The 24,155-nt window shown below is 37.8% G+C and overlaps 1 protein-coding gene and 1 pseudogene across 7 annotated transcripts in view; one reads left to right on the forward strand and one right to left on the reverse strand.

The window, feature by feature from the left end:
* Nucleotides 1-7,943, reverse strand: part of LOC143266738 (cation channel sperm-associated auxiliary subunit beta-like) — a 167,839-nt gene extending 159,896 nt beyond the window's left edge. For 2 of the 7 annotated variants that reach the window (XM_076551262.1, XM_076551264.1), the window contains exons 1-2: nucleotides 7,751-7,943; nucleotides 2,917-2,995 (exon numbers count right to left, since the gene is read on the reverse strand). In XM_076551262.1, the coding sequence (XP_076407377.1) occupies nucleotides 2,917-2,995 (79 nt within the window). In that variant the 5' untranslated portion in view covers nucleotides 7,751-7,943. Of the gene's footprint in view, nucleotides 1-2,916; nucleotides 2,996-7,041; nucleotides 7,102-7,750 lie in introns of those variants that run through there. The other 5 variants (XM_076551265.1, XM_076551267.1, XM_076551263.1 and 2 more) reach the window with 5 other exon arrangements.
* A 5,281-nt stretch (nucleotides 7,944-13,224) lies between these two features.
* Nucleotides 13,225-14,160, forward strand: LOC102917583 (protein disulfide-isomerase TMX3 pseudogene; annotated as a pseudogene).
* The last annotated feature ends 9,995 nt before the right edge of the window (nucleotides 14,161-24,155 follow it).

The following is a 24,155-nucleotide window of genomic DNA, read 5'->3' on the forward strand; positions in this document are numbered from 1 at the left end:
CCTATCTTCACCTACTGAGGGCTGGAGTTGCAGATTTACACCATCACACCAGGCTAGAGATGGAGTTTTTTTCTCTCATAGAGAGCCACAGAGGTTGGAAGGAGGATCCCTTCATCTTATCTTGGACTAAAGAGGTTATAATGGGTACAGTGGAAAATGTAACATGTAACCCTATAGTTTGAAACACAGGCTTGGACTCCTACTTAGCAAAAGAACTGGGTTCATTAGTCTGACAGGACAAAGCATGGCATTGTGAGAAAGAATTATTGTAGGAGCCTTGTTATGGAATATTCCTTTACACTGTATGAAGATGTGTCACAGTGATTAGTTTAATAAAAAGCTAAATGGCTAAGAGCTAGGCAGCAGGTATAGCTGGGACTTCTGGACAGAGATCTCTGGGAAGAAGAAAGGTAGAGTCTCCAACCAGATGGAGAGAAAGCCGGATAGGCAGTACAGAGTAAAGGTAACCAAGTCATGTAAAAGAATGTAGATTAAAAGATATGGCTTAATGTGAGTTATAAAAACTAGTTAGGAACAAATCTAAGCTAAGAGTGAGCTTTCATAATCAATAGTAAGTCTGTGTCATTTTTGTCAAAGAAAAATCTGTCTACATATGGTGTTAAACATCCAGCCAGCCACATGTATCAACATAAGGCCTGAGAAAACTAAAAAAAAAAAAATCAAAACATTGAGTCATATGTACCTTCCTGGCAGGGCATCCTGGTGACCAAGGTTTCTTGGATAGGCTCAGTGTACAGAGACTGCCTGTAGGCTGGAGTTGGCCTCCAGTGCCATGTACCAGCACCATGCACTAAGGTGAGCCACACTGATGGCAGACATAGCTATTTAAGATTCATCTCATGTGATCAGAGAACATTGTAGATGTTTAGTAAAGCCAGGCACAGACACACAAAACACCTAAAAAGGTACAATATGTTTAAAAATGTGCTTAGAGGCTGAAGAGAGAAAAGAAAATGGGTATAGACAGTCATAGAAAAATAGCTTAAAATAATAAAGTCTTTAAAAATCCCTCTATTATAGAACAGAGCTGTGTTTGGACTGTCCCATTGAGTTGGAGACTGTAGTTGCAACTGCTAGAACTCAAACCCATGCTTACACTACTTGGAAAAGGATTGGATTGTTTAAAAAAAATCCCTGGAAGGACCCGAATTTTAGACCAGAATTAGAAAACTCACGATTAGTGTCATTTATTATATGCACTCATTGTTCTGCTCACAGTTACACAGGTATAACAATGAAGATGTAACCAGAAGCAACAAAACTCCCATCACCAATTTAGTTCACATACTGCTGCTGGAAGAGATCAGAACATGCTACCCTGCACATAAGCCACTTTACCACTGAAATGATTTCAAGCTAAAAGAAACCATACTTTTCCAATCAACAGCAAAAGAGTTGATACCGAGTCTCTTCAAATGTATTAAAAGTGTTTATCTTCCATCATTTCCCTCCTATATATTTCTTAACAGACTTCCTCTGTTTATCATCCCCAAACCCTTTTTCTTCTTTTGTCCTCTCTCTCCAACTTGTTACTTTTCATGGAATAGTACATTAATCCATGGGTTTAACCACTTCCTTGGAATCTCACTTCTTTCTACAAAGATCTCAATAACACATAGAATATTGAAATCAAGTGAAATTACATGCTTTTTCTCCTGTTTGTCTGTCTTTCCTTAGATCACAAACATCAGCCATAGAATCTAACAGGATAGGATAAAAGTATTTCTCACCCTATTCTGCCATATTGATCCAAACTATAGCTGTTGTATGTTACTCTTCCACTTACTTAATTAGATTTATGTAAGAACTAAGAATAAGTTTATTTTATACTGCATATTGTTTGTACAACATATTTTTAGTGTTATTATTACATTTGTCTATGTAAGCATATCAGTGTAAACAGCCTCCCGATGATTATAGTTTGAAATCAGTATTTCTTTGCCTCATGTGCAAGCACCTCTATCAAATGCACCAGCTCACAGTCTTTCAGAATAGTTTGATTGTATCCCTTCTTTCACATCAGATTGAACTATGCACTGCTTCCCTCACATATTCTGCAATTTACTACTTCCAAACTATTGTTTATCATGTGTCCTGATACTGCTTTTGAAACATATACTTTCTCATATGTGCATATGCAAATTTTACCCACTTTAAAGACCTAGACAGATTGTTTTCTTTTATATAAAGCTGGCCTTAACAACCTGCTTTTCCACAGCCAGATACAATCACTCTTTTCTCTGACACCTCTCCTTCTATGACTCTCCAATGTTGGCTTATATCCACAGATATGTCAGAAAACCCCTACTACAATGTTTTGAACTAAAAACTGGAACAATTCATATCTCATCAAATTCTGCAACACATTTGTGAATAGAAAGTCTTAATTCTTCTATCTATCCATTTATCAAACACCACTGTATTCTGGCATGCATTCTAGGATGCAGAACGCTCTCAAAAATGTGTACATGATGAAAGTGCATTTTTTCCCTTAACAAATTTTTTCTATTCTTAAAGTTTTGTGAACTAATTCTATCCATATAATTTTTTTAGGAAAATTTACTTTTACTTTGACAGACTGAGAATTCATACATCAAGGAAAAAAATTTATATCTGTCCAAATAATAAAATATTTACCATGATTCATCTGCTATTAATGAACATTCTATGACTTGGAAGTGACAAAGTATTATTTAAAAAAGTTTTAATACACAACTTGGTAATAATGGGTTCACAATGACATTACTAGACACCCAGGCCACAGAAAATAGGTAATACATGAAAACAATGTGAAAATACTGTCAAGAAAAAAATATTAAATGGATAATATTAGAACTGTAAATGAGGAAAGGTTATGAATAAGAACTCCTGAAAAGGAGAGAGTCTGATACTTACGTTTATTATATACAATTCCTGATGAAAATTCAAACACATTCAAAAGTAAAATCATAACATATATAAATGGTGATTCCATCTGTTGGAATAAATATAAGTTATTTCTATTCAGTTACTCTGAAAATATTATTTTGCATTTTAGATATGAAAACAACTACACAGAGGTGAAGAAAACACCCCTTCAAGTGAATAATATTTTTTATCATGGGACAAAAGCAGATGATAAAGAGGGAGGTAGAGTGTTTGCCTAGCAAGCACACAGCCCTGGGTTTAGTCCCCAGCACCCAATTAACAATTGGCCAACCAACAAATCCCTGAAATACACACGCAACATGACAACATTCTAGTTTATCTCCTACTGTGTATTTAAAATATGTAAAATATGGTCTTCCTGAGAGACAGAGAGGTTGGGGCTTGGGATTTTCTTCAATATAGGTAACAGTGGGAGAAGTGATATTCATGATATTAGATTAATTATAAGATCCAGAACCTGCCTAGATCAGTAAATGCTCTAAGGATGATAAAACTGACAATCTTTTTTTTTCTTTTACTATTTTGACAGTATTTTTAATACCTAGATTTAGATTAAGTCTACATGGTCCCAAACTTTCCTTGCATATTCTTGCTGAGTATAGTAAGAATGCAAGTCTCTGGTGCTCTTGATTCAGGACTTTTCTCAGGGTTATGTTTGCAGCCAAAAGATGTGAGGGAGTTGCAACAGCAGGCCAGTTTCCATGGTGACTCTCCTAAAGTCAGTGTTCTTCCTCTGTGATGCATTTCATGGCTTGTGTAAGTATCTGTTATTGACTGAGTCATTTATAACAAAACTCACATATTGAAGTCCTAACCCCTAGAATGAGATCCTATTTAGAGAATGAGGTCGTTGAAAGACGCTCTTAACTGAAAACGTCTAGTATCCTTAAAAGTTGAGTAAACTTGGGCACAGAGTTACACAAAGAGAAGATAAAGCAAAGACAGGGACAAGACAATCATCTATAAACTCATGGGAGAGGCCAGACTAGATCATTCTCTCAGGGCCCTCAGTAGAAATCAACCATGGTAACACTTTGACCTCAGGCTTCTGACCTCCAGAATTGTGAAAAAGCATTCTGTTGCTTAATCTACCCAGTGTATGGTACTTTGTTATGGAACCCTAGGAAATGGTGTTGGACTTTGGGAGTGAAGGAATTAGAAAGAGCTTCACGTTGATACTCTGGCTATGCTTCTCTCTGTGAGCAATGATGCCTTTTGTCTCTAACCCTAGCAATCTTATGTCTACTGTCAGAAACCAAGAAATAGGTATAAGCCTGAATTGACACCTTCAAGTAGACTAAAATCTCAGACTCTGGAGGGCTCCTGATAACATCTCAACTAATTAGTATGCTCCCTCCTTCAAAATTTGCTTTGCTTCTTTAGGAATATTTATTGGCAGAATGTTCAAATATCCATTGGATTTTGAATTTGCCACTTTTATAAGGTCTCTTATAAAAGAAGTCCTGTCAGGAAGGTCTATTTTTTCTTTATTTACTTGGTTAATTTTAGAGAAAGGGTCTCACTGTGCTTGCCTGCAGGTTACTATGGATACCAGTCTATTCTTCAACCCACAGAGTTCCACCTGCCTCTGCCTCCTTTGCCAGGATCAAAGGCATGCACCATCAGAACAACCTTGGAAAAATTGAAAAAAAAACATGTATTATTTGTTCTCCAGAAACTAATGTCAAGTTGAAGACAACACTTTCATATCTTAGTGAATACAGAGATGATGAGCTGATCCCTAACTAGAGACTTCACCCCTACTCTCTAGAGTTCATGGTAATAAAAGATACTTATCAAACTAACAGTAGAGAAAGGTAACCATGAATCCAGCTACAAACCCTGTGATCTACAAAGGTGATCTGCCTGCATGATCACTTTTCTGATTGGATGTAAAGGCTACTCCATGAGATGGAACCCTAACACTGTTCAGCTTGTCAAGAGCCTGAGACTGTCATAGGTCTACCATAAAACCAAATAATATTGTTCTGCTAAAGGAACATAGCAATAAAATGACTCCTATCAACATTCTGATATACCTATAGATCAGTGCTTCACTCAATCATCATCAGAGAAACTTTCTCTTGCAATAGATGGGAACTAACACAGAGACCCACAATTAGACAATGCACTGAGAGTGAGAGATTTTGGAATATTTAGTCCTAAATGGGATATCTTCATCAAAACACTCCCCTTAGGGCTTAAGGAGCTCTGCACATGAGGAGGTGGGAAGATTTTAAGAGCTAGAGCAGATGGATCACTCCAAGCAATATCTTCCAGGCACAACAGAACAGATCCACAGGATATGAACTCACAGAAATTATGGCAGCATGCCCAGGACCTGGACAGGTTTAAGCCAGATAGGATCACAGTATGAAGGAGGGGAGTGGACATGGGCTCCCATCCCTAACCAAAAAGCTATCACCCATTGACATCAGCTTGCAAGGAAAAATTAGTTTCCTTCAATGGAGTCTTGCTGAGTATATTAACCAAACTTAAGGGTAGGTCCCATGCTTAGTAGTAGATGGCCAACACAAAACAATACAAACTCAATGGTATTTTTGTGGACTTTTGGTCTCATATTGCTTTGTTTAGGCATTTTTTTTGGTCCTACTTATCTTTGGCTTATATATTATGTTTTCCAATTTTGGGGTTTTATGGTTTTGTGTATCTGTGTGTGTGTGTTTCTTGTGTTTTTTTCTCTTTCATTTACTTGTCTGATTTTTAAAGGGAGAGAGGCTAAAAAGGCATGGAGTTGGGTGGAGAGATGAGAAGGTTTAAGGAGGAGATGGGGGAGGGGAAACGCTGATCATATTTTGTATGAAAACATTTTTTTTCAATTAAAAAAAGGCCATGTTTTCAGTCACCTTAAGAAACAAGTTTTCACAGGGAAGAATAAACAACTAGTATGATAAAGTATACCAGCATGGTGCTTGCTCAATTATATTTTTTGTAAGAATAATTTGAGTGTTAAGTTGAGATATGGTCATTGTTTAATTTAGAAAACAATGCTCTTATCAAAATCTTGTATTATTTACATAAACATTCAAATTAAATGATATAACACCATTATATCCCATAAGGTTTTCTCATTCATTTAATAGAAATGCATTGTACTCTAAGTCTCCAGTTTGCTTGACCTATATTATTGTTATCCTCAATATTTCTCTAATTCCTTTTATTAAGTAGGCATAAAATTGTTATTTTAATTTTATAGAATTAGGGTATGGTTTATCTTTGACCAAAAACCAAGAACCTTCTGTGAAAGATTTTAAACACTCAGGGAAGAAACAGGTTTGAGAGAGTTAATTCAAGGGAGACACAGCAGAAGTGGTTCCCTATAGCTCTGTTACTAACTGCATACCCCTTTTTTCAGGATTCAACATTATTTACTTACTCTTTTAGTTTAGTGACAGAATACACTTTAGGATCCATGGTGGTTTGAATGATTTGCCCCTTATAGTCTCAGACATTTGAACACTTGGTCCTCAATTGATGGCACTGTTTAAGAGGTTTATGTTGGAGGACGTATGTCACTCAAGTCAGGCTTTGAGAATTCAATCTTTCTCTTTTATACTTGCAGGTCAAGATGTGAGCCCTCAGCTTCCTGCTCTTGCCCTATGCTTTTGCTCTGCCATCATAGTGTCTAAGCCTCTGGAAGTAGAAGCCCAAATACACTCTTTCTTCTGTAAGTTGCTTTGGCAATGGCATTTTATCACAGTAATAAAAAAATAACTAATAAAAGCATGTTTCAAGATCATTACTACCTAGTGACAGATTAGCTTAGAAACAAGATCTTTGGACTCAACACATTCATTCAACACATGAAGGTACCACAAAATAAAAAATTCAAGTGCATCAGGAATAATTATATTTGAACTATCATTAAACTGGTGATACATATCTTTATCTCATTTTTCCTTCAATATAACCATTTTTTCCTAAGTAGATATTCCCCTTTTTCAACTGGCACCTCATATATAGAGAGATTTTAGTTTGAGTGAATCTTGAACAATTGAAATTTTTTTCAGTTAGTTGTTTCTCTAAGTTCATATTTTTCAGTATTAATAGTAATACTGAATATTTGATTACCTCTACAACTTCTTTCTTCAGTTACATAAATTTCCATTTATTAAATTCAGATGTCTCATCTTATCAGACAATTAGACTATCTTTTTTACTAGTCAGAGTCAAACTTGGAATCTACAGAACAGTAAATGGGAATGCCTTTTACTTTTTTTTCATTAACAGTTAAACTGACAACAGTTAGTACTCTAGTTACCCATACCTTTAATTATTATGAGCTTTACATACCTGTCTATGACAAACCAGACATTTGGAATTTCCCTCTTCTCTGGCACCAAACACTGCTAATTGTATCAAAGATGGATCCTACCTTCTCCCCATCCAGTTCATCTGTAACTATTCCATTGTCATAGAAAAGTGATTACACTAAATTAAGATTATAGCAGGGAGCTTATTTTAATATTCATTATTATAATTACCTCTAATTCCTCCCTAGTTGCCTTTTCTTTTTATGTTTCACTCCTGTTTCTTCTGTGTAGAGTCTACACTGTAGACTGCAGAGACAGTATCAAGAACTGAATTTACAAAACTGTCTGAGACAGTGTGTTTGAGGTGTTTCTCTTCTGTGACAACAAACATTGTGAATTCAACCAAAGAACAAGCCTATCTCCTCCCCATTTGTCTCATTTGTAGCTATTTGACTGTCACAGAAAAGTGATTACATCAATTAATATTATTGCAGGAAGCTTATTTTAGTATTCATTACTATATTTACCTTTACTTGTATGTCTCCCTTGTTGTCTTTTGTTTTGTTGTTTACATTTTAGCCTTGTTTCTTCTGTATAGATTAAAGATCCAACTATCAAGAGCTGAGTTTTCACAGTTGACTGCCTTAGCTGATTTTTACAGTTGACTCCCTTAACAGTCCACTTAACTTTGGTAACAGCCAATCAGCTGCTACTAAGTACAGAAGCCTGCTAAGAAAAATCTAAAGGATAGGCAGTTGGAATTTCCAACTAACTGCCTCCATCAAGAGTATAGCAGATTTTCTTCGAAAATCTATGAGAAGTAGTAGTTTTCCAAACCTATCATCTTTAATATAATATCCATTTTAGAGTGTTCAGATGCTTATTTGAGTACATAAGTGAAAACATAACAGTCAAAAGGTCATCCTGTCTCTGTACATTGACACTCAAGGCAACCTGTCATAAAGAGCTTCACACTAGTCTTGAAAAATAAATAGGACTTAAAAGGTATGACTGAAAACTGATCTTACTGCAAGATAAACAAGTAAACTCACAGGGTGCAAAGGTTACAAAGAGCTGTGTGTGCACAGAATTTTCTAATTTTCTCCCATATTCACTGCTGTGTGGATGCTCTTTGTTGGGTGTCAGACTCAGGTTGCCAGAATGAATCTGAACGACTTCCCCAGTACCAAACAGTCACAAATGAATGTAAAGCTAGCAAGTAATGTTGTAATGATGCTAGTTAATTCCATTTTATAACCATGCTGTTTTTCAAAAGAGGCTTCACATGGCCTCAGTTTTGTATACCTATCACAGAAGTAAACTGGTCACAGTTTAATGTATTCCTGGGAAAGCCTGTGTAAGAAATATTCTTTTCTTCTTCTCTGGTGACCTTGAATGAAAGAAGTTAGTCCTCTATCTGAAAGAAAGTGCAGAACACAACAAAGTATTATCATTAGTAGTACACAAGTGTTATTATTTAGTAGTAATAGTCTTTTCCCAGACACTGGAGACTCCTTTTGTTGTAGGTTGTTTCTTGCAATAAAAGATGGTAAATATTTTTCCCAGGCATGGTCTCTCACTGAACCCAGAGCTCACAGATTAACTAGAGTGAGTGGCCAATAGGATCTAGAAATCTGCCTGTTGCTGCCTTCCCAGTGACTTTTTATAATGGTCCTGGAGACTAGAACTCAGGTCCTTGTGCTTGTCTGACAAGCACTCTTTTGAATGAATTATTTCCCAACACCCACCCCATTGTTCAGTGCTAAGAGGAGAAGTCTTTTTCTAACAATGAAACAAAACTGTATCATGTCTTGCCTACAAATAATAATGATCCCTGTATATCTACTCAGTGTCTGCTTATGTTTCCTCAGTGGTTGTAGGAATCAAGATCTAATAAAATCTATACTTTGCCCCTGGTTGATGTGTAGTTATAGTCATGTGTCACTTCATGTAGTGGTGCATCCTAAAAATGTGTCCTTAGGCAACTTCATCCTTGAGCAAAAAACATAGAGTACTTACACAAACTTACATTGTAGAAGACAATCAATCGTTTTGTGTGGCCTCTTGATGTAATCAAGAAACAGCATAAACACAAGCTAAATTAGACTTCTGTGAGCATATTGCAGCCTAGTATTACACAAATAACTTTCATTTATAAGTAGGAGTACACACTAATAGAATAATAAATAGTTATAATATAGTAAATACACAAACCAGTCATGTAATCATCTATTGTCACCATTAAGTATTACATTCTATCCATAAGTGCAGGTGCTGTACTTTATATGACTGATAGCATGGAGGGTTTGGCTACACCATCACCATCACCAACATTGGTAATATATGGTGTTATAATATTAAATCAACTATAATATAAGTAGCCTACAAGAATCTTTTAGTCCCATTATAGTCTTATAGAACACTGTCATCCATACCGCCCATTATTGAGTGTGACACTGAAAGGCGTCATGTGTCTGTACTTTTCAAGAATTTAAATCTGTAAGCAGATCATTTTTTTCCCTCCAATCATTGTCTCGATTTTCCCTTGTACCTGGCTAGTTGAAGAAGAATTATCTCTGTTTTCATAGTCTAGATTTTGATGATTGTACAGTTTTGATGCTGATGATTTTATAATAACAATATATTTTTATACCATAAGGCTACCACATTTATCCAGTAAATTGTTGGAGATTTAGAAGGTTGATGGTTGTCTTATTACTTTTTTATTGCTGTGATAAGATACCATGACCAAGGCAACTTATAAAAGAAAGCATTTAATTTGAGACTCATGATCCATGACCCTCATGGCAGGAAGTGTAGCAACAAGCAGGCAGGCATAGTGTTGAGCAATAAATTAGGGCTTACATCTTATCCACAAGTACCAGACAGAGAGAGATAATTGGGAATTGTATGGGCTTTTGAAACCTCAAAGCCCACCCCCCATTGACACACCTCCTCCAACAAGACTATAGCTCCAAATACTTCCCAAACAGTTCCACCAACTGGGGACCCAAGTATTAAGACATATAATCTATAGAGAAACCAATGCAATTTCTTCCTTCCCTCCCTCCCTCCCTCCCTCCCTCCCTCCCTCCCTCCCTCCCTCCCTCCCTCCCTCTCTTCCTTCCTGTGTGTGGGATGACTCTGTTAGTAAGCATATGATGTCAAGCAGCTTTCTTCTTTCATTCCCTGATGTAGCAGTTACTTATTGGCTAGATGGATTGAACTCATCAGTGGTTATAGCACAGTGATATTTTATAATATTTTTTCACTGCTCTTTCTTTCTTAATTTCTCTCTCTCTCTCTTTCTCTCTCTCTCTCTCTCTCTCTCTCTCTCTCTCACACACACACACACACACACACACACACACACACACACACACACACATAGGATCTTCCTACAGTCTAGGCTCACCTCAAACATGCCATGCTATCCTCCTGTGTCAGCCTCTTGTGTGCTGGGATTACAGGAATGTGCCACCATGCTTGACCTCTGAGTACAAATATTTCTATGGAGATAAAATTTGCTTCATCCACTATGAATTTGGTCACCCAGAGGTACTGTGTTTAAGGAAAGACAAAAGAAATACTTCATTCCTTTCCTTCAGTAGGTGGTAGCCATAATTTTGGTTATAGGTCCATAAGTCTACCACCTTAATTTCCTTGTAGTTCAAAAGAAATTAGGAAACAAAGGTTAGTAAAGGAAAATGTATTATTTACAACTTAGTCTAACTTCAGGGTGGAAGACTCCTAATGTCTGTTTTTCCTGCACCACTGTCAGAATCCCATACACTTGATGAAACAAATGCCAGAAAGTGTGCATATATTAATTTAACTGGATAAGCTTTTAAAATTGTGGTAAGTCTATCTCTTCCCATGAGGCAAAGTCCTCCTTTGCTCCAGAGCTTTGTAACACCCACACCCACACCCACATACCCCCCCACACCCTCGGCCAGCATGGGGTTACTGAGGAAATCTTAATTTGGGGCTCCAATGTTTTATGGAATCTAGTTCAGCTAGGCCAATCTTTTTTCTTCATTAAACACAAAAGGGATGTACAAATGGTTCAGTGGTTCAGAATACTTGTTTCTTTTCTAGAAGAACTAAGTCTGGTTCCCAGCACCCACCTCAGACTGCTCAAAATCATCTGTAACTCTAGCTCTAGGGGATTGACACCCTCTTCTGGACCATGCAGTCATCCGTACTCACAAATGCATATCGTCACACAGAGACATACATTCTCCTAATATTTTTTTCAACATTGTTTCTGTGTGTAGCCCTCGCTGTTCTAGAACTCACTCGTTAGACCATGCTGCCTTTGAACTCACAGAGATCCTCCTGCCTCTGGCTCCTGAGTGCTGGCATTAAAGGCATGTGCCACCAACACTTGGCTTTAAAATAAAATCTTTAATAAACATATAAAACTCTATAGGAGATAAATGGTAGCTACCTATAATGGAATTTCTTCATATGTTCTAAAAAAGCCATAAAGACAATAAAATAATCTGTAACAACCAAGAGGCAAAAATTACTAACATGTTCAACTTACACAAAAGCTGGAATATAAGCATCTAAAACTGAAGTACCAGCTCCAGTGTCCACACAAAACAATGGCCATAGCTAAGGACAGCATGCTACCAAGGCAGCTGGAGTCCCAAAGTGATGAGACACATAGAAGTTCCTCAAGTAGATTTCTGGCTAAGAGGGGATAGTCCAAGCAAAGCTGAAACCTAGAAGAGCTGAACATTCAGCCTTGAAAATATTTGTGAAGTTTAAGAAGGCATCATTACAAAGAAAAGTTAGCTGCTCTTGAAGGAGAAGAGATTCTCAGATATTTGAGGTGAAGATAAAGTAAAGAAATCAAATAGTGGTAAGTAAAGGTCTTTTAAAAAATATAAAGAACAACAAACTTGAAAATGTACCACCTCCATGATCAAATATTCCATCTACTTAAACACTGAACTTCAAGCCACTCCTGAATTAAGAAAGTTGGATTGACAATCAAATTCTGTCCTTTTCCTGTAGGCTTGCCAAAAACAAGCAAACAAATAAACAAACAAACCAAAAACAAAAAAACCGAAAAAACCCAAACCCCAAACCACACAACTACATAGTCTGAAAAGATCTCCATAGTAAAAAGATGTTCATACCTTGCTATTTCATATGAGATGTCAGAGTAAGGGTAAGTATTCCTTTAAGCTTTCAGGGAAAATATCCTAGGAAGGGAAAAGACATACTTCCATAAATTAGCAGTACAGAATTCTGGAAGAAAATGAAGCAACATTTGAAGGGTTTACTTTTCACCTAGAACTTCAAAACAAAACAAATTATATCTATTTCTGTCTCTATATATCTATGTATCTATGTATCTATCTATAATCTATCATCTATCTATCTATCTATCTATCTATCTATCTCTTATAAAACAATTTCCATTTCCTATTTCCTGGCAGGCAGGTGCCTGGCACAGGTGTTTCTGTCTTTTTCTTCATACTCAGTCTATGCTGTACCCAGTCAAGAGTGCTGTGGGTTGGAGGAGCTGGGCAGGCCTTTGCACTGTAGTTATTTTCCTTGACCTGGGTGTGGGTAAAGGATTTGTAGAAGTTCCTGTCTTAGTTAGGGTGGTTATTGCTGCTATGAAACACCATGAACACGTTGGGGAGGAAAGGATTTATTTATCTTACAGGCCTATATCACTTCTTACCACTGAAAGAAGTCAGGATAGGAACTCAAACAGGGCAGGATCCTTGAGGGAGAAGCTGATGCAGAGGGCATGGAGGAGAGCTGCTTACTGGCTTGCTTTCCTTGGCTTGCTCAGCCCACCTTCTTAGAGGACCCAGGACCACCAGTCCAGATATGACCCCACCCATCCACCATGGGTTTGGCCCTCCCCCATTGATCACTACTTGGGAAAATGCCTTACAAAACCAGCCAGTACAGTTCTACATAAATCATTTAAAGAAAATTGGAAAGATAGCATGCAGCTTGTTGATACATTGCTTCAGAGTTTGGATTTTGGAGTTATCCAACAATAAGCTATTAAATCGAGACTTGATATAAAATTACAAAGGACCATGGAGTAAAGATGATATATTATTGAGTTTGCTCACAGAGTGGGATACTGATTCGGTCACTTCCACATCAGCAAATGTTTGTCCTTGTATCAAAGACACATCATATGTTTTTGGTGTATATTGGTGGGAGAATCACGTTTGAAAGAGAAATACATAGATGTTGTTTGGGAATTAATTGTGTTTGCATATTTCTGTCTCAGAAGCTCCTGAGTTTGTGGCACTAAAATAGATGGCTGCTGTGATTTTTTTACCCTGTATACAATGAGTATGAAGATGGACCCCATCTATCAGCGGGGATTTTACTTGATTCCAGAACTACCTAACTATGGATGGCTTCCTCCTGTATGATCTTGGAGACTTGGGAAAGCTTGTGGTCATTGTAGTAATTGATAAGAAAAAGACATCTCTCAAATATACCATACTAAATTCAGTTATTCAGGAAGATGTTAGAGATAACAGAGAACACTTCCATAGAGATTTTTAGTTTGGTTATATGGGTGGAAATGACTAAATATCACCTTGCTCTAGGTTGAACTGACAAGACAATCCCAACTGCAGTTGTACTGAACACTTCAAACCAACAATACTTTTTTCAACATAGGCATGGTAAGGAAGCCAGTGATAGGGTCCAGTTCATTAAGAGCATTTTGGACAGTACAACACCAGTCCAAGGAAGGGATAGCATTTTGCAGAGATTGAAAATAATAGTATTTGGTGCCAAATATTCAATTGCATCTGTATTCAAGATTTGTCCATTTATGGGCTGCATTCTCTTTGGCTTGCCACTGGGTATCATCAGCATCATGTGCTAGGGAATGTGTACAGCTAATAGAGAGGGGAAGGATGATAGGAGAGTGATATGAAGTATCTGTCTAAAGGCTCAATGAAAGACTAGGAACACATAGAAGAGGGAAAAAAACTGTCAAGCAGTGAAGGACCGCTATTGCAGAGTCGAAGGATATATTAGAAAAGAAGCAAGATTGAGTCTTTACAGATATGAAATATTGATAGGATTTCAAATAATTCGAGTCTATTTATTGAATTTAGATATTTAGTCATGATCTATTTAAAGAAGAGCTCAAGGCCAGATTGGTCTACAAAGTTAGTTCCAGGACAGGCAGGGCTATATATAGAGACTCTGTCTCATAAAACCAAAATAATAGTAATGATAATAATAACAATGTAAAAGTGTGATTTATAGAATAGTATTTCCACCCACAATATCAACTTTTCTATATTTCGGATAAAATTTATACAAAAAAAAAACAAGTCTTTAAAACTGAGGCACTTAAAAAAAACTAGCAACTTTTTCTATGAGTCAAATTTAAGATCTTGAAGTTAAAAATGGTGTGATTTTTTTATGGCATAGAGTGCTTATCTTACTAGTTTTTTTAAAAGAAGAATGGTTACTTTTTAACTTTATACTTAGTTTTATTGTTATAATATTGGCATATGGACCCACAAAAAGAGGGAATAGTCCTGCCATTGATCTTTGTAAACTGACTAGGCTATACAGAGAGAGGCAGCTTCTGCTCGTGTCTTTGTAGCACTCAGCGGTCAGATTGGACAGCACTGCAGGAAGGAGAGGTCCCTTTAGTCCACCCTGCCTTAGCCAAAACAGCCTAGTATTTTGTTTCATTTCACTTTTACTTTAAATACTGACATTACTTCTAAAAAGGGATGTTTTAAAAAGTTATATATATATATATATATCATATATTTATTTAAGTTATGTAAACTTTACTTATAATTTAAAGTCTAGAATGTGGGTATATACATGTTGTATTAGTTGGTGTTTCTATTGCTGTGAAGAGACACCATGACCATGGCAACTCTTATAAAGGAAACATTTAATTGAGGTGGCAACTTACAGTTTCAGAGCTTTAGCCCATTATTATTACAGTGAGGAGCATGGTGGCATGCAGGCAGACATGCTTCTGGAGAAGGAGCTGCTACATGCAGATATGCAGGCAACAGGAAATGGACTGTCTTATTGAACATGGCTCAAGCATATATGAGATCTCAAGGTCTGCCTCCACAGTGACACACTTCCTCCAATAAGGCCACACCTACTCCACAAAGCCATACCTCCTAATAGTGCCACTCTCTTTGGGGGCCATTTTTTTTTAAACCACCACAATCTACTCCCTGGACCCAAAAGGCTTGTAGATTTATCATAATGCAAAAATGCATTCAGTCCAACTTTGAAAGTCCCCATAGTTATCTGTAACAGTCTCATGCTTGTTTTAAAGTCCAAAGTCTCTTCTCAGACTGATGGCAATCTCTTAACTGTAATCTCCCTGTAAAATCAAAATGAAAAACTAGATCACATTCTTCCAATATATAATGGCACAGGATCTACATGACAGTTCCAAAACATAGGGCAGTGAGGAAATACTGGACCAAAGCAAGACTGAGAACTAGCTGGCAAACTCCACACCTTGTGTCTCCATGTCTGATGCCAAAATGCTCTTCAGATCTCCAACTTCTTTCATCTTTGTTGACTGCAACACACTTCTTTCTCTTGGGCTGGTTCTCATCCCTGTTAGCAGCTTTCTTCAGCAGGTATCCAATGGCTCTGGCATTTCTAACATCTTGGGGTCTCCAAGGCAATCCAGGCTTCAACTTCATAGCTTCATGAAATAACCTCTCTAGTCCTTTATTCAGGGACACCTGTAACATATACCTGGCCTCAGCAGTTTTCTTTTATAAGCTGCTTCAGAGCCATGCATGACATAATAAGGCTTCTGGTTACATTTGGCACCCACCATCAGGCATTGATTCACCTAGACCTGAAAAAGCTTTAAAAAAATTCTGAACACACAGAAACAGAGCCACACTGGGCTTTCTAGCCTCACAGTCTCATGCCAGTAGCAGTGTAGACAAGTGTTTCCCAACAGCTGTCATGGGATGACCATCATGGCAGGCTTCTGCAGTCTTTCCCACAGGCTATATGGTAGAGAGAGGCTTTTCCCAGCCACTGCTGCTGCCACTGCTGCACAGATGCAGGCTTAAGAATATAGCTACAGTTGCAGGCAGCAGGCAAGACTCCTATGGGCAGGCCTTCCCACCACTACCCCCCATTGAACCCTTCAATCTACAAGTCCCACTCTGTCCCCCAAACCCACTCACCTCCCTGAGACTTCAGTAGGTACCTGAGACACAAAACCCACCAGTGCCAATTGGACCAAGAGCAGTTTCCTAAGACACAGATGCCATTTGCACTGGTTGTTTGAAGAGATGGGTAGATGCCAGTGCAAGAAAATGTTCAAAACAAAGAGCAAGCAAAATGGCACCACCAGAAACTAGCGGTTCTATCATAGCAAGACCTAAACATACCAACACAGAAGAAGCAGACTTTATGAAGATGATAGAGGCCTTTAAAGAGGAAATTTAAAATTCCCTTAAAGAAATTAAGGAAAAGACAAACAAAAAATTGGAAGAAATCAACAAATCCCTTAAAGAAAGTCAAGAAAACCAAGAAAGAGCTATCAAACAGGTAAAGGAAACAGTTCAAGACTTGAAAATTGAAATAGAGGCAGTAAAGAAGACACAAACTGAGGGAATGCTAGAAATGGAAAATCTGAGTAAATGAACAGGAACTACAGATGTAAGCATAACCAACAGAATATGAGATGGAAGAGAGAAATGCTGGCATTGAAAATATGATAGAGGAAGAGATTAATCAGTCAAAGAAAACATTAAAGCCAATAAAGTCATAACACAAAATGTTCAGGAAATTTGGAACACCATGAAAAGACCAAACCGAAGAATAATAGGGATAGAAGAATGAGAAGAACACCAGCTCAAAGGCACAGAAATATATTCAACAAAATCATAGAAGAAAACTTTCCCAACCTAAAGAATAAAAAGCCTATGAAGATACAAGAGGCTGATAGAACACCAGGTAGACTGGACCCCCCCCCCCAAAGTCTCCTCACCACATAATAATCAAACCACTAAACATACAGAATAAAAAAGAACATTAAGAGCTGCAAAGAAAAAGACCAAGTATCACATAAAGGCAGACCCATCAAACTAATACCCAACAACTCAATGGAAACTCTAAAAGCCAGAAGACCTTGAATAGACATTCTGCAGACATTAAGATACCACAGAAGCCAGCCTAGACAATTATATCTAGCAAAACTCTCAATCACCATATATGGAGTGAACAAGATATTTCATGACAAAACCAGATTTAAAAAATACCTATCCACAAATCCAGCCCTACAGAAAGTACTAGAAGAAAATCCAACCTAAGGAAGCTAGATACACTCACAAAAATACAGGCAATAGATAATACCACACCAAAAAAATCCCAAAGAAGGGAAACACACACACACACACACACACACACACACACACACACACACACCAAAAAAATAACAGGAATTAAAAATCAGTGGTCATTAATATCCCTTAATATCAATGGACTCCATTCAACAATAAAAATACACAGGCTAACACAATGGATAAAAAAAACAGGATTCATCTTTCTGCTGCATACAAGAAACACACCTCAACTTCAAAGATAGATATTACCTCAGAATAAGGGGTTGGGAAAAGTCTTTTCAATCAAATGAACTTAAGAAGCAAGCTGGTGTAGCTATCCTAATATCTAACAAAATAGACTTCAAATTAAAATTAATCAAAAGAGATCCAGAAGGACATTATATGTACATCACAGGAAAAATCCATCAAGATGAAGTCTGAACATTTATGCTCCAAATACAAGGGCACCCACATATGTAAAAGAAACATTGCTAGAGCTTAAATCCCACATCAAATCCCACATATGAAGAGGGGGAGATATCAGCACCCCATTCTCACCAATGGACAGGTCTGTCAGACAGGAACTAAACAGAGAAATAAGGTAACTAATAGTTGTCATGACTCAAATGGGCATAATAGACATCTACAAGACATTCCGCCCAAACACAAAAGAATATACAGTCCATGGAACCTTCTCTAAAATTGTCTACATACTCAGTCACACAGCAAATCTCATAAGATACAAAAAAAAAAGGAATAACCTCCTGTATTCTATTGGACCACCATGGCTTAAAGTTAGATTTCAACAACAACAAAAACTACAGAAAACCTACAATCTCATGGAAACTGAATAGTGCTCAACTGAATCATCACTGGGTCAAGGAAAAAATAAAGAAATTAAAGACTTCCTAGGATTCAATGTAAATGAACATACAACATACCCAAACTAATGGGATACTATGAAAGCAGTACTAAGAGGAAAAGTCATAGCTCTAAATGTCTACATAAAGATTTTGGAAAATTTAAATTAGTGACTTAACAGTACACCTGAAAGCTCTAGAAAAAAAGAAGGAAACTTACCTAGGAGGAGTAGACGCCAAGAAATAATCAAATTGAGGGCTAAAATCAATAAAATAGAAACAAAGAGAACAATACAAAGAATCAATGAAACAAAGAGTTGGTTCTTTGAGAAAATAAACAAGATAGACAAGCCCTATCCAAACTAACCAAAAGGCAGAGAAAGAGCATCCAAATTAGCAAAATCAGAAATGAAAAGGGAGACGTAACAACTAACACTGAGGAAATCCAGAGAATCATTAGGTCATACTTCAAAAACCTCTACTCCACAAAACTGGAAAATCAAAAACCAACTGATAATTTTCTGGATAGGTACCACATACTTAAGTTAAATCAAGACCAAATGAACTATGTAAATAGTCCAATAACCACTAAGGAAATAGAATCAGTCATTAAAAGTCTCCTAACCAAAAAAAAAAAAAAAAGCCCAGGACCAGATGGTTTCAGCACAGAATTCTACCAGATCTTCAAGAAGAGTTAATATTAATACTCTTTAAATTGTTCCACAAAATAGAAACAGAAGGAAGATTACCAAACTCCTTCTATGAGGCTACAATTACCCCGATCCCCAAGCCAAACAAAGACGCAACAAAGAGAACTTACAGACCAATCTCTCTAATGAACATTGATGCAAAAATACTCAATAAAATACTGGCAAACAGACTACAAGAACACATCAAAGCAATTATCCACCATGATCAAGTAGGCTTCATCCCAGGGATGCAAGGGTGGTTCAACATAAGAAAGTCTCTCAATGTACTACACTATATAAACAAACTAAAAGAAAAATACCACATGATTATCTCACTAGATGCAGAAAAGGCATTTGACAAAATCCAACAGCCCTTCATGATAAAGGTCTTGGAGAGAGCAGGAATACAGGGAACATACTTAAACATAATAAAAACAATTTACATCAAGTCAACAGCCAACATCAAATTAAATAGAGAGAAACTAGAAGTGATTCCATTAAAATCAGGAACAAAACAAGGCTGTCTGCTAACACATACTTATTCAATATAGTACTTAAAGTTCTAGCCAGAGCAATAAGACAACATAAGGAAATCAAGGTGATACAAATTGGAAAGGAAGAAGTCAAGCTTTTGCTATTTGCAGATGACATGATAGTATACATAAGTGACCCCAAAAATTCGACCAAGGAACTCATACAGCTTATAAACACCTACAGCAATGTAGCAAGATACAAGATTAACTAAAAAAAATCAGTAGCCCTCCTATATACAATTGACAAAAAAAGGCTGAGAAGGACATCAGGGATACATCACGCTTTACAATAGCCACAAATGATAGAAAATACCTTGGGGTAACTCTAACTAAGCAAGTGAAGTACCTGTATGACAAGCACTTTAAGTCCCTGAAAAAAGAAATTGAAGAAGATGTCAGAAAATGGAAAGATCTCACATGCTCATGTGTAGGCAGGATTAACATAGTAAAAATGGTAATCCTATCAAAAGCAATCTACAGATTCAATGATATCCCCATCAAAATCCCAACACAATTCTTCACAGACCTGGAAAGAACAATATTCAACTTCATATGGAAAAACAAAAAACTCAGGATAGCCAAAAGAATCCTGTACAATAAAACAACCTCTGGTGGCATCTTGATCCCTGACTTCAAGCTCTACTATAAAGCTACAGTAATAAAAACAGCTTGGTACTGGCATAAAAACCGACATGTGGACCAATGGAATCAGATTGAAGACCCTGACATTAATCCACACACCTATGAATATTTAATTTTTGACCAAGAAGCCAAAAATGGACAATGGAAAAAAGAAAGCATCTTCAACAAATGGTGCTGGCATAACTAGATGTCAACAAGTAGAAGGCTACAAATAGATCCATATCTGTCACTGTGCACAAAATTTAGTCCAAGTGGATTAGAACCTCAACATAAATCCAGTTACTCTGAACCTGATAGAAGAGAAAGTAGGAAGTAGTCTTGAACGCATTGGTACCAGAAATCACTTCCTAAATATAACACTAGTGGCACAGACACTGAGAGAAACAATTAATAAATGGGACCTCTTGAATCTGAGAAGCTTTTGTAGAGCAAAGGACACCGTCAACAAGACAAAGTGACAGCCTACAGAATTGGAAAAGATCTTCACCAACTCCACATCTGACAGAGGACTGATATCCAGAATATGTAAAGAACTCAAGAAATTAGACATCAAAATGCCCAACAGTCCAATGAAGAAACGAGCTATAGAGCTAAACAGAGAATTCTCAACAGAAGAAACTCAAATGGCTGAATGACATTTAAGGGATTGCTCAACATCCTTAGTCATCAGGGAAATGCAAATCAAAACGACTTTGAGATACCATCTTATACCTGACAAAATGGCTAAGATCAAAAACACTCAAGACACCTTATGCTGGAGAGGATGTGGAGCAAGGGAAATACTCCTACACTGTTGGTAGCAATGCAAACTTGTACAGCCACTTTGGAAATCAATATGGCGCTTTCTTAGAAAATTGGGAATCAATCTCCCCCAAGACCCAGCTATACCACTCTTGGGCATTATACCCAAGGAATGCTCAATCATACCACAAGGTCACATGCTCAACTATGCTCATAGCAGCATTGTATGTAATAGCCAGAACCTGAAAACAACCGAGATGCCCTTCAACTGAAGAATGGATAAATAAAATGTGGTACATATACACAATGGAGTACTACTCAGCAGAAAAAAAACAATGACATCATGAGGTTTGCAGGCAAATGAACGGATCTAGAAAAAAATCATACTGAGTGAGGTACCCCAGACTCAGAAAGACAAACATGATAAGTACTCACTCATAGATGGATACTAGATGTAAAGCAAAGGATGACTAGACTGCTACTCACAACTCCAGGGAGGCTACCTAGTAAAGAGGACCTTAAGAAAGACACAGGGTTCTCCCAATGACAGAGAAATAAATGAGATCTACATGAGCAAACTGGAAATGAGGGAGACGTAATGAAGGGCAAGAGGGCTTAGGGAAGCAGGAGATCCCAGCTGGATCAAGAACAGAGAGGGAGAAAAGGAAAGAGATACCATGATAAATGAAGACCCCATGGGAATAGGATGAGACAAAGTGCTAGAGAGGTCCCCAGAAATCCACAAAGAAACCTCCACAATAGACTACTGGCAATGGTCAAGAGAAAGCCTGAACTGATCTACTCTGGTGATCGGATGTTCCCACACCCTAACTGTCGTGATAGAACTCGAATCCAGTGACTAATGGAAACAGATGCAGAGATCCATGGCCAAGCCCCAGGTGGAGATCCAGGAGTCCAGCTGGTGGGAGAGGGGAGGGATTATATGAGAAGAGATATTGAGAGCATGATTGGAAAAAGCACAGGGACAAATAGCCAAACTAGTAGAAACACATGAACTATGAACCAATAGCTGAGGACCCCCACCCCCACCCCCCGGAACTGGATCAGGCCCTCTGGATAAGTGAAATAGTTGATTAGCTTGAACTATTTAGGAGGCCCCCAGGCAGTAGGACTGGGACCTATCCTTAGGGCATGAGCTGGCTTTTTGGAACCTAGGACCTATGCTGGGACACTTTGCTCAGCCTAAGTGAAGGGAGGAAGGGACTGGATCTGCCTCAACTGAATCTACCAGGCTGAGCTGAATGACTCCCAGGGGAGTCCTTGCCTTTGAGGAGCTGGGAATGGGGGGGTGGATTGGGGAGAGGATGGGGTGGGTGAGAGAAGGGAAGACAGGGGAATCCGTGGCTGATATGTAAAATTAAATGAATTATAAAAAAAAATCAATGAAACAAAAGGTTGGGTCTTTGAGAAAATCAAAAATATAGTCAAACTCTTATCCAAACTAACCAAAAGGCAGAGAGAGAATATCCAAATTAACAAAATCAAAAATGAAAAGGGAGAAATAACAACAGACAATGAGGAAATCCAGAGAATCATCAGGTCATACATTCAAAATCTGTACTCCACAAGATTGGAAAAATCTAAAAGAAATGGACAATTTTCTGGATAGGCACCCCATACCCAAATTAAATCAAGACCAGATAAACAATTTAAATAGACCTATTACCCCTATGGAAATAGAAGCAGTCATTAAAAGTCTCACAACAACAAGAACAACAAGAAAAAAAAAACAGGGCCAGATGGTTTCAGTGCAGAATTCACCCAGAACTTCAAGGAAGAGCTAATACCAAAATTCTTCAAATGGGTCCACACAATAGAAACAGAAGGAACATTGTCTAACTCTGTCTATGAGGCTAGAGTTATCCTGATACCAAACCACACAAAGATGTAACAAAGAAAAAGAATTACAGACCAATCACCCTCATGAACATTGATGCAAAAATACTCAATAAAATATTGACAAACCATGCTCATAGGAACTCATGAACTTTAGACCAACAGCTATGGAACCTGTATGGGACTGGTCTAGGACCTCTGCATGAGGGAGACAGTTGTGCAGCTTTGTCTGTCTGAGAGGCCCCTGGCAGTGGGATCAGGATCTATCCCTGGCCCATGTGCTGCTTTTCTGGAGCCCATTACCTATGGACGGGTGCCTTGCTCAACCTTGATGCAGGGATGAGAGGATTGGTCCTGCCTCAACTGAACATAACAGGTTTGCTGAGTAAAGATGTATGGGAGTTGGGTCAGGGGAGGTAGCCAGAGGAGGGAGCAGGAGGAGGGATGAGAAGTAGATTTAGGACTGGTATGTAAACTGAATAATTTTTTAATAAAAAAAAGAAGATACATAAAAATGATTTTTTAAAAAAGAACATAGTTACATGCTACTTAATAGTAATTCCTAGAATTGGGGTGGTGAGCATGTTTCCCAGAGCTGGTGGTAAATGTACATCTGCTATATTGGAAAGCTGAGCACTTAGCAGTTTAAAACAGTGGTCAGAAAAGGATTGCAGATACACAATAAAACAGAAGGAAAAAAAACCCTCTAAATGGGTCACAGTCTGTTTAAAATATGCCTAGGCTTGAGAGAGAAAAGAGAAGGTATAGTCATAAAAAAAGAGATTTATAGTTTTAAAGTAATAGTGAAATCCTTAAAAAAGGAAAAAAGTACTCAGATTGGTGACTACCCTAATCATCATCATAGAACCTACATCCAGTGACTAATGGAAGAAGATGCAGAGACCTTCAGCCAAGAACTTGGCTGTGCTCCTGGAGTTCAGTTGGAGATAGAGCATGGACCATATGAGCAAAGGGGGTCAAGATCATGATGGGAAAAACCACAGAGATTGCTGACAGGAGCTAGTGAGAGCTCATTGACTCTGGACTGACAGCTGGGGAGCCTGCATGGAACTGAACTCAGCCCTCTGAATGTGAGTGACAGTTGTGTGGCTTGATCTCTTTGTGGGGCTCCTGGCAATGGGACTAGGACATATCTTGGGTACACCAACTGAAAGTTTAGAGCCCATTCCCTATGCTGAGATGTCTTACTGAGCCTTGATGCAGGGGTGAGGGGATTAGTCCTGTCAACTTGGTATGCCAG

This window comes from Peromyscus maniculatus, chromosome 14 (assembly GCF_049852395.1).
Source record: "Peromyscus maniculatus bairdii isolate BWxNUB_F1_BW_parent chromosome 14, HU_Pman_BW_mat_3.1, whole genome shotgun sequence".
In the NCBI taxonomy this organism is placed as follows: domain Eukaryota; kingdom Metazoa; phylum Chordata; class Mammalia; order Rodentia; family Cricetidae; genus Peromyscus; species Peromyscus maniculatus.